A 16,037-nucleotide genomic window follows, 5' to 3' on the forward strand; every position below is an offset into this window, starting at 1 on the left:
TGAAATCATATATATGTGGCTAGGGGCTACCTGGTCCCAGCCCTGTCCCTCTCCTGGTTCATGGCCATGGCCCCCTACTGACCTCCCTACTTTCACCCTGGCTCCCCCATGGTCCGTGTATTGTCATGCAACAGTCTGTGGGATCACCTGTCTATGCCACCCTTTTTCTATCCTTTTTTAAAATTCTATTTCTATTCTAGTCTCTCATTTTTAAAGATATTTATTTGAGAGAATGAAATTGAGAGAGAGAGCAATCATGAGCAGGGGGGAAGGGTAGAAGGAGAAGCAGGATCCCCGCTGAGCAGGGAGCCCGATGCGGGACTCGATCCTAGGACCCCAAGATCATGACCTGAGCCAAAGGCAGACAAGCTTAACTGACTGAGCCATGCTCTACTCTATTCTTCTTCTGTTTTTCTCCTTGTTGGTGCCACCATTTATGCAAGTGAGACAGATATGAAATCACCTACAAATTCTCCCTGTTGTTCAGAATCTGCATCTAATTTGCCAACTAGTTCTGTTTCTACTTCTTTCATACAGCAGCCTTGTAACTTGTCACCTTCCTTCTCATCTCTTGTGCTCCTGGTCCACTAACTGTATTTCTCCCAATTGTCTTTGCAAAGTTCGTATATAAGCGCATGCATTTTCTGTCTAAAGAAATATCTTATTTCCCCCAAGGCATACATACCAAACTTCTTTGCCGGGCTTCTAGAGCCCATTGTTCTTGTGCGCAATGTCTCTCTGCTCTTCTCTCTAAACAATCCAAGATCCATAGGACAGAAGCACACCCTGTTCTTTTACACCTCTCTCTCTCTTTGGACAAGCTGTCTTCTGCCTTCTGTCACTTTTTCTCTGCCTGGTAAACTCCTCCTTATTCTTCAAAGCCTGATCTAAGTTGCCCCTTCTGATGCTTTCTGCAAGAGTGTTGGTCATTCCTGCTTCTCTGGCTCCATTTCATCATACAATGTACTTAGCTATAGCCCATGCTTCTCTATTTGAGCATTACTTGTTTTCACTTTTGTCTGCCTTTCATACCATGAGTTCTTCTAAGAGAGGGACTTCATCTATAATTTTAGTTTTCCTGATTCTGTCCCAGATACTCAGTTGGTACTTGTATTGAATGAAATGTTATCCTATAATGTAATGGACTTTATTATGGAGAGACTGTTCTATATAGTGATTATTTATCCAGCCCAAGAACTCTTTGATCTGTGTAGCTTTCCTGCTAGATATGCACTAATTGATATTTCTTTTCAGACGTGAGATGGAAAAACAAATTCTGGGGCAAATCCATGGAAATTGTTCCTATTGGCACAACCCATGTGACTCTCCCAGCGTAAGTTCTTCTGTGGTTGGGAACTGTGTGGAATTTAGGGCCAAGATACAGCTTTAGGAATGGGATTCCCGTTATACCCCCATGGTGTTGAGTATGTGTTTTGTTTTGTTTTGTTTTTTTCTTTTAATTGGTTTGACAATAAGTTCAAATGTAGCTCGTTCCGACAAGCTCACATTTTCTTTCCTTCCCATGGGAATGCTACCTGGAAACCAAAGTTCCCTGAACAGAAGCTTTTTAAAAACTTATTTTTACTTCCTAACAAAATTAGGGATGGTGGTTTTGCTTTAACAACATTGGCCTACCTCACTGTCAAAATTCTTTTTAAGAAGAACATCTTATTTCTACAGGGATTACAGACCCTCATTTATAAAGCAAAGTGGCTGTGAGGGTGGCTTCCGGGTTGGGGCCCACAGGACTCGGATGCTCACTTACCAGTTGCAGATCCTTGGGCAGGTTCCTTAACCTTCCTGAGCACTCGTTCCCTCATTTTCAAAAGAGGACCACCTACTCTGCAGGGCTGTTGTGAAGATTAAACAGATAATATCTGTAAAGCACTGAAGAAAGTCCTTGGCACAGAGTCTATGCTGTGTTAAGTGTTTGGTCTTATTACCATTATCCTCATAACTGTTATATGACTCTGAAAGTAGTACCTGAATACTTTCTCATCATAAAAAGATATATGTGTATATTAAGATTTATATATAAGATAGTTATGTCTCTCTGCCTAGACTGTATTCATACACATATATGTATATATATATGCATATGCATGTGTGTGTGTGGAGAGAGAGGAGATTGTGAGATCCCCACACCTTCCCCTTTGCCTCTTCCCATCTCTAGTCTGATGACTCAGACAAGTCGCCTCTGGCTCTCAGTTTTCTCCTCTGTCAAAGGAGAAAGGTTTTTCCAGGAGATCACCAGCTTCTAGTAAGTCCCTGGCAGCCTCCACAGTGCCCAGCTCTGCCAGCTGTGGCCCTCTGTGGCCTGCATGTCTGAGAGTGGAGGCTCAGGATGCCCGGCACAGCTTAGGCCCTCAGTCAGTGTTGGTTCTGTAAATGAAGGAATGAGTAATTCATCCTGGGACTTTATTTTTTTAAATAGCAATATTTGTTTGCATCTGCTGCTAGCTCTTCTGGGAATTGTTAAGGTCACTGTTGCCTCCTTTTTAGCTTCGGAGATCATTTTGAGTGGAACAAAGTGACCTCTTGCATCCATAACATCTTAAGTGGCCAGAGATGGATCGAGCACTATGGAGAGATTGTCATCAAGAACCTGAATGATGACTCCTGCCACTGCAAAGTGAATTTTATCAAGGTAACCCAGGTGGCCTCATGAGGTTGACCCCGGAAATGCCTTGGCAGAGGTGGGGCCCGAGGGCACAGGGAATCTCAGGGAACTTTCCACCTTCACCTTTGTGCCATCAGGCAAGCAATGCCAGGGGCTCCCCCGTGTCCCCTCTCCCAACCTCTCTCACCTGGATCAGGGCCATGGCCCCTCTGGCCTCCCTCCTTCTACTCATACTTCCTCATGGTCTGTCCTCAAGGCAGTGGCCAGAGGGACAATTTTAAAACATAACTCATCATGCTACAATACCCATGAAGCTTGAAGACATTATGCTCCGTGTAATGAGCCAGACATACAAGGACCGATACTGTGTGACCCCACCTGTGAGATACCTAAAGCAGTCAAACTCATAGAGACAAAAGGTAGAATGGTGATTCCAGGGCCTGGGGGGCTGGGAAATGGGAGTTAGTGTTTAATGGACACACAGTTTCAGTTTGGGAAGATGAGAAGTTTCTGGAAATATATAATAATGATGGTTGCTCAACACTGTGAATGAATGTGCTGAATGTCACTGAATTGTATGCTTAGAGATGGTTAAAGTGGTACATTTTGTTATGCATATTTTACTAGGATTTAGAAAAAGAAAGTCATGCTGTATATCACAAAAATCCCCCCACAACTTCCATCTTTCCCAGTATAAAAGCCTGCTCCCTGACATTGGCCCCCAAGGCCCTGTGCGTTATGCACTGCCCCCTCACCCCTGATGTTCACACACGTGCACACACATGCACGCCTGCACATATACACACATGTGAACACACACCTACACATGGTTCTGTGTCCGCACATGCGTGTACGCATATACATACCCACTCCTTTCTAGTCTCAGTTCCCACCACGTTCCCGTTCTCCTCCTTCCCCACCATCTTCTGACCACACTGACATTTCTCTCTCCACCTTCTTTTTCTCAGGCCCCTCTCCCCAGATCCTTACGTCATCAGCCCAGTCTTGTTAGTCACTTGCTGTCATATCCCCTTTTCTTACAAGTGTTTACTCTCGCCCATAGTTAACTTGCTCACTGTTGGTTTACTTCGGTATTTTCATTTTCGGTCCCCGCACCCTCCTCGCCGCCCCCGACTCTGGAAAAGCAAAACCTGAGCTACTCTTGCTCACTGCTGTAGGCTGATGTCTGGAAAGGCTCATGAACATTCATAGGGGACATGAACAGATTGGCCGAAGGCAAAAGCAAAGAATGGTCTGCTTACCTTTGCAAGTGCTTTGATTCCCTTAGATTCCTCTTGCCCTTAAAAATTTCATGTGTTTAAAATGGTCTTCAAGGAATATTTGCATGAATTAAGATCAAAATCCCAAGCAGAGAGATGAGGCTGTAACTGTGGAGTTTCACGCAGTACCTCTCAGCACCACTTAGAGCTGCTGGGGGACTCGATGGAGAGCTGGGTTGGGGTCTTTCTTATAACCTAGAATTCAGACCAGGATGTAGACAGAGAAAAAGCTAATGATGTTTGGGGCGAAGTAAAAATGAACCTGCCTCGAAAACGTCACGTAGGCTCTCTGCAAAAAGAAGCAAAGGGTGATCTGGGCTAGGGCTCTACTCCCCTGTTCCAGGTGAGGGCCGTGGCTTCTCAGCAGCTCTGCCAAGGAAATGGGCTTGAGTCCCATGTCCACCATCCACCTGGTGCTCACACTCAGGGCCAGAGAATCCATTTCTGTGGCTACGAGAGAAGAGGGAATTAGAATACTGGCCGTGCCTCTGGTGTTAGAAGAGAATCTGAAAACACGTGCAGCCTTCCCGGTGGAGCGTGAATGCCTTCCCCTCTGGCGTCCCACCATATCGCCAGCATTGGATTTGTCAGGGGCATCTGTAACAGAAAATCCGACTCCCACTTCAGAATACACTTAAGAGCCTAGACAGTGGTTGTTTCACTTTTCCTCCATGTTTACGTGAGTCGAGACCTCAGGTTAATGCTTCTGATGTAGCTCCGAGATGCTGCTGTCCTCTGGTCTTCCTCCCCTCTTCCCCATAAGACACAGCATGGGGAAACCAGACAGCCAGAATATGACCCAAAAATGCCGCTCAGTTTTACTGGTTTCCAACTACGGATTCCGTTTGGGATGAAAATAGCACTTGGAGTTTTGATTTATGAGGTAATGCCTTCCATTCTTTCCTGGGGATTTTTTAGGGCAGGTAACTGGGAGACTTGGGGGAAAAGTCAACTCTAGGGAGTTAGACCGCCCTCTGCTGGCCAGCTTGCGGTACTGTATGAAACCCGCAAGGCTGAGCGGGACTGAGCTGCTCTCAGATCAGGACTGATCCACAGGGGAAATATGGGTAGCATCACGTTCCAGTGGATTGGATGAATAAATCTAGTTTGGGGGAGAAATGTTGGAGAAACAGAAAATGGGTTGCTTTACAAAGGAGCCCCCTTTGTTGGTTTGCAAAAGACTGTCCAGTTCCTGTTGAGAAAGAATATATATGAGTTAATTTTGTCTTAAATTGTAATAGAGCCATGGTGACGTCTACAGAACAGCTTCTCCAGACAAGCAGGCTTAGGAGCCAACTATATTACTTGGCTAATGTGTGAGCCCTGAGCCTTTCCTTCTGATGTTGTGTGTAGCAGAAGGAGAAGAGAAAACCTGTATCTCTCACAATGTCGACTGTTGCTTCACAAACTATAAATAAAGGGTTAGATGTTAATTTTTATTAAGTAATTAAAAGTATGATTTTTTTTAAAAAGCCAGAACCCAGAGCTAGCAAATTATATGCAATGTAGAATCATTCCTATGCTTTTTTTCCTCTGGACTTCTTTTTTTTTTTTCTCTTAGTATCTGACATTAGTTGACTCCAAAGTACTAAATAGATAACTCTCATTGGAATCCTAGGCAAAATACTGGAGCACTAACGCCCGTGAGATTGAAGGCACAGTATTTGACAAGGATGGAAAAGTTGTGCATCGGCTGTTCGGGAAATGGCATGAAAGCATCTACTGTGGGGGATCGTCCTCGTCCACGTGTGTCTGGAGAGCAAGTCAGTACCCCGGCTAATCAGTCTCGGGCACGGGTTGGTGGGGAGGCACAGCCAGAGTTGCTGCAGACAGGCTGGCCTCCATGTCCGCCATCCCAAGTCTTCAGCCTCTAGCTGCTTTGAATGCCGTTCAAGCGACCAGCCCTTCATTCACTTCCCAGTCCTTTCTCAACCTCGTCCTCATGCTTAGCAACAACACCTCAGTTGGCCTGCTAGGTCCTGGTTCTTAATCCCAGAACAAAGCCATTGCTTATCCATGGTCACTTTCTCAGAGGAAATCTTCGAGGCTACACATATCACTTCCGTGCCTATCCTGGGCACTGAGAAGGAGAGTCAGTGAAGTACAAGAGGTCATCGTGGAGTAAGAATGAGTAAAGAGAAAGCAGTTGCTAGACAAGAGTGACCTGGGGCTTCTATAAAAGTTAGGGGTCTCCCAGACTCACCCATTTACCATTAGCCTCTCTGATCTCTCCTGTAATTCTAGAAAATACTGAGCCCTCGAAGCAGCTGTGGGGAGGGCTAGGGAAGCCAAACCTTCATAACATGTCCCCCAAAACATTTTTTTAAGACTTTTGTCCATCTCCTAATCTGATAGGTATATTTCCAAGTGTTGACCATATTATAAACTATTGTTCTGAGATACCAACAGTTGTATGCTTTAGGCTGATCAAAATAAAACAAACAAACAAAAAAACATTCTAAGAGTAACTTAAACCATAAGGATGTGTGCTATTACTTAACTAGTAAGGGATTGAATGGCCCCACAGTGGTTATACAGACAACTTACCTGTGTCAAAAGCACAGACCACTGACGACACATTCCTCTACTCCCAATATGGCAGTGATGTGTCCCTCATGGGTGTAAAATATTTATCATGATTCAATATCATATCCCCATGCGACAGGTCACTAAGCAGGAGAGAAGCCAGAACAAAAGAGCTATCTTCTCTTGTAGCCTCTCAGTTTTCGAAAACCTTTACTGGGATTCCCCAGCAAAGGAGTCACTAAGTTTTGTCAGCCTCAAGTGGGTCCAAATCCATCCAGTCAAGAGCACCTGGAAAGGCAGAAGAGATTCAGATGTGCTTAGATTTACCCCCTAGGCAGGACACAGTGCCACACAAATCAGTTTCCCATTAGCAAGTAAGAAAGGGAAGTAACTGTAGGGTAAGCAACCAACAGTGTCACTTTCGCTGGATGGCAGCCATATATAGCATCCACTGTCACAGAGGTGGCCACGAAGCCGGCATGAATTGGCACCAGTGACCACCTTCCTAGCTTTAGAAGTTCAGAGAGGCACTCACTGTCCTTTGCTTAAAGTATGTTTCCGAGATGAGAACAACCTTCCTCTCTGGGATGTTAAAGCAGCGGCTAGACAGAGCACGTGGTGGGTGTGGGCTGTACGCTTGTTGTGGTTGCTCACTGACTTTGTGTTTGTGCCTTGACCATGAGCATCTCTGGCCCATCTTCAAGAAGAACCACTGTCTTGACTCTGGTGGTTGGGCTGGATTTGTGAAGGCACAGTAGGGAGCTTTGCTACTATTTTCATGACTAGGATGCACAGGACATTAGACTTAAAATTAGACAGAAAGGACTCCCAAGGCTTGAAAAACTGGGTTTGCAGAACAGTGCGTGGAAAGCATTTGTATTTGTATGTGAGAGCAACTCCTGCTAAGACTAGAAGTGGACTTTATTAGCCTACATTTGATTTACCCAGTATATAAACTTGGCATTTTTAGCTTGATTTTTAGCTGGGATTCAAGTTAGGGCAATACACTTGGATATACACTTGCTATAACAAATACCACAGATCAGGTGGTTTAAACAGAAATGTGTTTTCTTGGAGTCCTAGAATCTGGGAAATCAGAGATCAAGGTGCTGGCAAATTTGGGTTGTGGTGAGAGCTTCTTCTTGGCTTGCAGGCGGCCCCCTGATCAGGGCTATACCCTTTGGACCTTATTTAACCTTAATTACTTTCTTAGGCTCCTTCTCCAAATATAGCCATATGAAGGGGTAGGGCTTCAACATATGAATTTTGAAAGGATACAAACGTTCAGCCCATGACACTGCCCCTGGATCCCCCAAACCTCACCTTTCTTACATGTCAAATATTCCATCTTAACAGCCCCCCAAATCTTAACTCATTCCAGCATCAACTCTAAAAGTCTAAAATCCAAATTCTTAACTAAATATTATCTAAATCGGGTACGGGTGAGACTTGAGGTCTAATTCTCCAGCCTCTCCAACTCTGAACCCATGAAACAAAAATGTGCTTCCATATAATGAAGGACACCCATAGGATAGACATTCCCATTCCAAAAAGGAGAGATAGGAAAGAAGAAAGGGGCAATGTCTACCAGGTAAATCCCAAACCCAGTAAGAAAAATGCCATTAGATACTAAGACAGCAGATGATACTTTTTGGCTCTATGCCCCGCCCTCTGGGTGCATGGGGGCAGTGGCTCTGCTCCCAAGGCCCCCAAGGCTCTGGGTGGTGGCAGCAAGGCAGGTCAGAACTTCTGCGGTAGCCCCGCCCTTTGAAAGGTGGAGGCTGCCTTACCCCCTGGGCCTGTGTAGTCTGGACCTGTGGTGGGAAGGGCAGCCCAGATGTTCTCTGAATCACCTTCACGTGTTCTTCCCTTTACTTGAATGATAACACACATTTGCGGCTGGAGAGTGCGAAGGTCCCATCCTGTAGAATGCCAGGCGGCCAGCAGCCTTACCTCCTTCGGTCCCATATTCTCTGTCCCCTTAACCTCAGGCAGCATTTCTTCTGGTGTAATCTCATGTTTATTCCTGGCTTCTGCTGAACTAGATTTAAATTTAAATGTGTAAGATTTAGAGGGAAAGAGTTGGTAGAAAGAAGGGCAGGCATGGAAGAAAAGAATAACCTTGACCACTTGCTAGGGCTTCAGCACTATTCTAGGAACTAGACAGAGTTCCAGGAGGATTTGACATCTCTTAAATGAAAAGTGGATTCTCCAGAATCAGAGTCTTGTTAGTCAGGAAAAAATGGACCCAGAGTTCTTTTTAACATGTTTATTTTTGTAAAATTATTTTTATAGCTTACACAGTATAAAAACTTCATGGCATTACATAAATTCCCTATATGACCACACAGAAGAGGTCTTATCCTTGTAGGTAGAAGAAAACTTCTAGAGAAAAAGATTTATAGAGGAACATTCACCACCAGTTTCTTAGCCAGGATTTAGAGCTGAGAGAGAAAAATTATGGCTGGTCTGGGATGAAAAAGAGGCAGGAATTAAGATGTAATGTAGATGAAAGGCAACTTAGAGATGAATGATTTCTTTTTCTTTTAGATCCCATGCCAAAAGGCTACGAGCAATATTATGGCTTCACACAGTTTGCCCTGGAATTAAATGAAATGGATCCATTGTCAAAGTCTTTATTACCACCTACTGACACTCGATTTAGACCAGACCAAAGGTAAGCACTTTGTAAAAGATCTGTATCCCCAGAGATGTAAAACTCATTGGGAAAAGTCCAGAGGTGCCCAAGAGAGACGAATGTCATCAGGAGTAGAGGCCCAGGGGTGCTTGAAGCACTCAGGTCATGAAAGGAAGGGACTCGGGTCATTGCTCAGTAGCACCTTATTTCAATTGATTGAAATTCTCCAAACATGTGTTAATTTTTAAGAGTTCTATTGCACACAACAAGACAGAACTTACTGTGTCTCTGGAAGAGTGAGAAGCACCCAGCTCCCTTACCCCTCAGATTTCACTTATTTTGGCACATAAAAATCTAACTTCTGATCCTATGTTTGCTGGCAATATGCTGTGTAAACCTTCTTAGTCTCAGTTTCTTAATCTGTAACATGGAAACTATTCTCTCTGTCCTTGGGCCTATTTAAGACCCAAGACTCAGAAAGGAAAAAAAAATTATATACTTGACTTTATTTAAGGAAAAAAAATCCTTCTTCATGGCAAAGTAAAAAAAAAGTGTGTGTACACACACACACACACACACATATATATGTATATACACACATATACGCACACATACACACATATGTATATATTTTTAATATTTTATATATTTTTTATATTTTTATATGTGTGTATATATACATATAAATGTATATACATATATATGCATACCGAGAATTAAATACTTAAATGACAAACAGAAATGTGTATTTACAACTCATTTAATGAATTGGTTCCAGAAATTAAGATGAATTCATTAAAAAAATGGACACAGGAAAATGAACTGTTCACAAAACAGGAAATGCAGCTCTCAAACATATGAAAAGATGCTCAGTGTCCCTGAAAGAAATGCATATTTTTAAAAACATGTTGACATATGGATTCATAACCTACCAGCTAGCAGAGATTCAACAGTCTGATGGGCTCCAAGGCTCCCACGGAAGGGCGTGGTGAGGAAGCAGGTGGGATGAGGGACGGGGACGAAAGGGACAAATTCCTTTTTATAGATGTAATTTTTTGAACCTTGTATGTATCACCAATTCCACAAAGAGTATCTTCCCTAACTACTGCAAAATACTGCCTTTAGGCCTGGAGAGGGATCTCACAGGCAGGAACTCTCTAGTTCTAGACCCGTCATTCTAGTTGTCATGATGACGGTGTTATCCTGGAACCTGCGTTCCGTTGTTTCCCCCCTTACTGCCCCAGGTTCCTGGAGGAAGGGAACATAGAAGAAGCTGAAATACAAAAGCAGAGGATCGAACAGCTGCAGAGAGAAAGGCGGCGGGTCTTAGAAGAAAACTGCGTGGAGCACCAGCCGCGGTTTTTCAGGTGTGCGCGCCCAGCACGGGGGTCTTGGGCTCACAGGGACTGGTGACCCCGGAGGCTTCTATAGGAGGGAAGAGGACAAGAGTGTCCCCTCCCCAAATGTGAGCGTTCTTGGTGTCTGTCTTGCTCCAGAGGCCTAAAGCCTCTCCTCGGGAACATGGAACGTGCAAGCGGTCTAATGCTCGGTTTGCAGAAGGTTTAGAAACACTCCAGTTTGGATTTGGAACACTTACTCTTCATTTGAAAGTAACTTGCCATGAAAGGTCTTGTTAAAAGTAGACTCCAGGATTTAGAAGGGCATCAGAGAGCATCCGCTCTTTACCCCCTCTTTCTTATTACCTGAGAAGAAAGAGAGGCCCCGGGGAACACGGGCTCTACGGAAGGCCCCAGGGAGATGCCCTGGGCTGGGGTCTAGCCCTCCTGCCTACTCGCCAGGGCTGTGTACGGCCATAGGGGCTTTTTTGTTTGTTCATTAAAAAAATAAACAAACAAACCAGGCCCGTGTAGAAAAGCAGCAGATGCTTGCCCTACCTATTCCACCCCAGTCTTATTTTCAGAGCAGCCTGGGTTTTATTGTTTGGTTTTTTGTTTTGGTTTGTTTTTTTGTTGTTGTTGTTGTTTTTGTTGTTGTTGTCATTATGTTTTAATGGACAATAGGAGTTAGCTACTAATCTTGCAGCAGCAGTAGTAGCAATTAGCAATTAAGTAATTGTGTATTCCAAAATAGCAAAATGGTAGCAAGTAATGTTTCATCCCCAAAATATAATGTTTTTTTACCCCTAGAGTCATTGTGGATTTTGTCAGGTCCCTTCTGATCATTTCCACCAACTCAGGTTACAGGCAAATGAAAATCATTCAACTGGCCAGAGTTTCATCCCAGAATATTCAGAACTTTGTTTATATATTTTATTTATCTTTATTATTTTGTTTATTGTCAATTAGCCAGCATACAGTACATCATTAGTTTTTGATGTAATGTTCAGTGATTCATCAGTTGCATTTAAATATTTTAAAAACAAGACTCCTTAAACTATTTCTTTTAAAGACAAGAGATAGATAAAGGGATAGATGAAAATAAACCAACAAACCTGTTTGTTTATTTTGATCTGTTGACTTACTGACCAGTTGATAGATATTCACACATACCCTTAAGTAGGCCAGTTCTCTTTTTTCTTTCATAAGTCACCCAGTGTCATTTTTAAACAAGGGAAATCTACATTTATAAAGATGTTCACTGCCCTGTTTTTTAGGATCATTAAAACTTGCAAGTAACTAAGTTGTCTCAAGAACTAGGGAGGGAGAGGCATCAATTCCATCTACTTTGAAAGCATCAAAAGTGACTTCACAAAGGCTGTGGAGCTCTGTGGAAAATGAATTAACATTTAAATGTAAAATATAAAACCTTACCTAGGCTGTGGTGGCCACCGTCTAGAATGGAACACAGCTGCAGCCGCGTGGCCGCGGCGCTTTTTCCTCTGGATAGTCTGTGAAAGTTTCAGAGTATCAGATGTGGCAAATAAGGAGCTGGAGAGGAGGCAAGAACCCTGAGCCATAGCGGTCCTAGCACAGAGGTGACCGAGAGGCATTTGGCAACAAGGAAAGCGTCAGCGGGAATTCCAAGTGGAAACTACAGTTGGGACAAGCCGGGCTCTTCTGTGTCAAAGTAAAGTGTCTGCTAGGCAGACTGGCTCAGTTTAGACACATTCCTTTATTAGAAGAGGGAAACCAGTGTGACAAAAATCTGTGTCCCCAAGAGTGTAGGAAAACAGGCAGTCTCCCCTTTTGCTTCTTAAAACATGAAATATCAGACAAAGTTACAAATACACTCTTTGACATAGCAGTTCCACTTACAGGAATTTTCAATGTAACTGTACTCATGTGCATACAAAATTACATATTGTTGTAGGTCTACCTTATTATTATTAACATATGTCTGGGATAGCTAGATAGCTAAAAGCTCACCAGTAAGCTACCTGTTAAATTGTGGTCCATTTCTACAACGGAGTATCATGCAACTGTTTAAAAAGAAATCAGGATTCCTTATGGCCAGAGTCACCAGATGTTTCCTATAAAAGACAAATGGTAAATATTGTTAGCTTTGCAGGCTGTAAGGTCTTTTTTTTTTTCTCTTAAAGATTTTATTTCTTTATTTGACAGAGAGAGAGAGAGAGCAGGGAGAGAGGAAACACAAGCAGGGAGAGTGTGAGAGGGAGAAGCAGGCTTCCCGCTGAGCAGGCATCCCAATGTAGGGCTCCATCCCAAGACCCTGGGGTCATGACCTGAGCTGAAGACAGACGCTTAATGACGGAGCCACCCAGGCGCCCCTTCAGGCTGTAGGGTCATAGTAGTAACTGCCCAAGCCCCCTGCACAGCATAAAAAGCAGCCATAGACGATAGTTAAGTGAATGGGCGTGGTGGTGTTCCAGTAAAAAGGGAGTAAGATTAAAGGGAATCTAAGTATAAATAAATCACAGAGATGAAAAACAGCACAAGCAATATAGTCAATAAAATTGTAATAATGTATGGTGGCAGATGGTGACTACACTTCCAGTGGTGACCACTGATAGAAGGACATGTATAGAATTGTTGACTCAATATGTTGTATACCTAATGCTAATAAAACATTGTGTGTTAATTATACTTCAATTTAAAAAAACCAATAATACAAAGATAGGCAGAAGGCAGGATGTGGCCCTTGGGCTATAGCTTGCTGACCTTATTGTGACAATGGAAAATGATCTCCACTAGATATCGTTCTGTCAACGTCTCAAGGGGTGGGATGCCATATAGGGCTGTCTTTGTGTAAAAAAAAAATGGGAGGGGTGGAGTGTGCACGGGTGTGCATGCACGCTCAGACATGCATGAAATTTCTCTGAAAGAATGAAGCTTATAAGAGCGTTGCCTCTGAAGAAAAAGGACTAGGAGTCTGGGAGATGGGAATAGAAAGAAGACTTTTAGCTATCCACCCCTTTGGACCTTATGAATTTTTATCTATTTAATATATTATCTAGTCAAACAATAGTGAACCAAGGCTGTGCTCTCCTGACTCTTATGTCTTCCAATTCCTTTTGTTTTTAATGTCAACTTATAACTTGCTGTGAACAACCCGGCTGATTCCTAGCTTTTATATAGTCACACCCAAGATGGTGGCCGTCATCCCAGCCGTGTTTTACACATGACAGACTCTTCCCTTATCCATGTTTCTCTCAGAAGCACCATTTGTCATAGCCTGTAAGTTTGAGAAGCGCAAGTCAGGAGTAAAAAAATGGTTTCCAAGCTTCCTGATGCCTCATAGTCCCCAAAGGAGACTGTCAGGGATATTGTCTGCACGTGAGAATGACAGCCAGGCCTTTGGGGGTATGGTGAGGGGGGGTGTGGAGGAGGCGATGGGGAGAGGGAAAGAGAAAGAGAATATATGACAATATTTTCTATAGCTTTCAAGAAATTCTTTTACCTTCACAGGAAATCCAGTGATGACTCCTGGGTGAGCAATGGCACCTATTTGGAACTTAGAAAAGATCTCGGTTTTTCCAAACTGGACCAGCCTGTCTTATGGTGAAAAAGGAAAGAAGAATGATACACCCTTATACTTCTCCTGCGTTTGCTTTCTGAAGCCACAAAGCTGTGTCTATGTATTTAGAAGAAATTATCTAGAATGATCACCTGTGCTTAGCTTAGCATTGTAAGTAGTAAAGTATGTCTTTTCTTCAGTAGGTTTCTTTACAATTTCAAATGTTATCACAATTGTTTATATGAATGTAGAACACCTTGATATTTCATTTTATATATAAACTATTTAATAAACATGCAAGATTGAATGTTAATGTGTGGGTTAAAAAAGAAGCTTTAACACTAATTTTCCAAAGGTTAGGAAAATTCAAATTAAATTTATGCCTTATAAAATTGTGTTGGAGACAAAAATTTATCCAGGTGCATTAAGAAATATCAATACCCAAGGTTACTCACTCATGCATAAGCTACCCGAGTTTAATTTGGTAACTCGGATCTCTTTTTGGCTCCAGCAGCTCTGGAATGGCTCGTAGGAAACAATTCTGCTGGTGCTGGAGTCTGAAGACTATTTGTATTTGCATTTTGGAGGTTGGGAGGATGGTACAAGAGTAGTGGAATGTATATTTTTAATATCGAACGGATACGGCGCCTTCCTGAAGAGGAGGAAGCATTTGAGCTCATCCCTCCCTAGAGGTGTATCGCCTTCTGTGCAAAATTGTACCCTGTTATGCAGAGAAATTGTCATCAGTCTGAGACATTCCCATTAATTAAATGCTATAGTGGCATCCCAGAGACATGGTAGGAAATTTCTCCTTAGTGAGAACTGAACTCTTGACAAGTTAAACTGTTTTCTGCTTCCCATCCCAACCCCTGGGTTCCTCACCCTTTACCATAGCTCTCTGGAGTATGGAATGTTCCAGTTTAGCCTAAAACATACAGTGCATTTCACACAACAGTTTGACTTTCTAAAAGTTTAGCAAAATAACGGATTATTTTAAATAATGCATTTTTCTTAAATACTGTTTTGATATTTTCTACCTCTTGATAACACCATATTTTAGATCTTGTATAAGAAGTTTGACCATCTGCCTTATAGACAAATGTAGAGAACTGATGTTCTTCTTTGTGTTGTGTTCTGATAAAGCTTTGTCTTACCTCTTTCCTACACTTTCTTCTTACTCATTTTACTCTTCTGTGAGTTTTGCAGCAGTCTTGAATAATACAGATTATAACTACTAAAAGGGGAAACTTTGCCTTTTCAAATATGTTACTTTAATGTACAATAATACAATTTGTGCAGTAGTTGAAGTGTGTTATCAAAGCAAAGCCAACTTCTGCCCAGATTACATTAAAACCAAAGCCTAATTTTTAAGCCTTTTAGTCTAATGTCCATAACAATCCTATGGAATATCAAGTATAATGGTGTAGTAAAAAGATTTCTCCAGAAAATGCTTACAGATAATTAAATAATTTCAGAGTGTGTAGAATTCTGTGAATGAAAAGTAGAATTAAGTGATGGGAAAAAAAGAATGCATGATTTTTTCCAGTGTCACACCAAATAAACAAGTAGTTGGACAGCATTGCATTTTCAAAATGAAGTTATTTAAAGTGGGTCAGTAGCCTTTTGGACTCTGCAAGTGATTAGCATTTAAAAACAATAAATGGCTCATTAAATATTACATTTGTTCCTTACATATCAGGAAATCAAGATGAATACAATGTGAATATCATTTCCATTTCTAAGCAGTTTAGATGACACAGTCCAATTCTTTGGTATATGTGCTTTGTTCTTTTCTTTTCAAGCATGTATCCGAATTCTCCTCACACACAGGAAGAAGCATTCTGTAGATTTAAGGAGACTCAAGGGAAAACCAAATCTAGTTTTCACATTATGAAGGAAAATGCAGACTTTGAGCAATACTGACTACTAAATAGGCCTCCTCCAGAAGCTGGCTCAAAAAAGACCAAAACAAAACAAAAACCCACCACAAGAAAAGCAAGACAGGCAGCCTGAATGGCTGTAGCTTTGTCATACAGTATCTGGAAATGTTTTAATTCTCCCGCTATTTCAATTGACCTTATGCTTTATTTTGGAATCA

General features: G+C 42.3%; 1 protein-coding gene across 4 annotated transcripts in view; it reads left to right on the forward strand.

Annotated features, from left to right (window-relative positions):
* OSBPL3 (oxysterol binding protein like 3) overlaps positions 1-15,614 on the forward strand; it is a 168,483-nt gene extending 152,869 nt beyond the window's left edge. For all 4 annotated transcript variants that reach the window (XM_032872996.1, XM_032872999.1, XM_032873003.1 and 1 more), the window contains 6 exons: positions 1,255-1,333; positions 2,503-2,647; positions 5,519-5,663; positions 8,977-9,103; positions 10,309-10,431; positions 13,891-15,614. In XM_032872996.1, the coding sequence (XP_032728887.1) occupies positions 1,255-1,333; positions 2,503-2,647; positions 5,519-5,663; positions 8,977-9,103; positions 10,309-10,431; positions 13,891-13,987 (716 nt within the window). In that variant the 3' untranslated portion in view covers positions 13,988-15,614. The remainder of the gene's footprint in view (positions 1-1,254; positions 1,334-2,502; positions 2,648-5,518; positions 5,664-8,976; positions 9,104-10,308; positions 10,432-13,890) is intronic.
* Positions 15,615-16,037: the final 423 nt, after the last annotated feature.

The sequence above is a fragment of the Lontra canadensis genome, unplaced genomic scaffold (assembly GCF_010015895.1).
Source record: "Lontra canadensis isolate GAN:19392208 unplaced genomic scaffold, GSC_riverotter_1.0 scaffold2, whole genome shotgun sequence".
In the NCBI taxonomy this organism is placed as follows: domain Eukaryota; kingdom Metazoa; phylum Chordata; class Mammalia; order Carnivora; family Mustelidae; genus Lontra; species Lontra canadensis.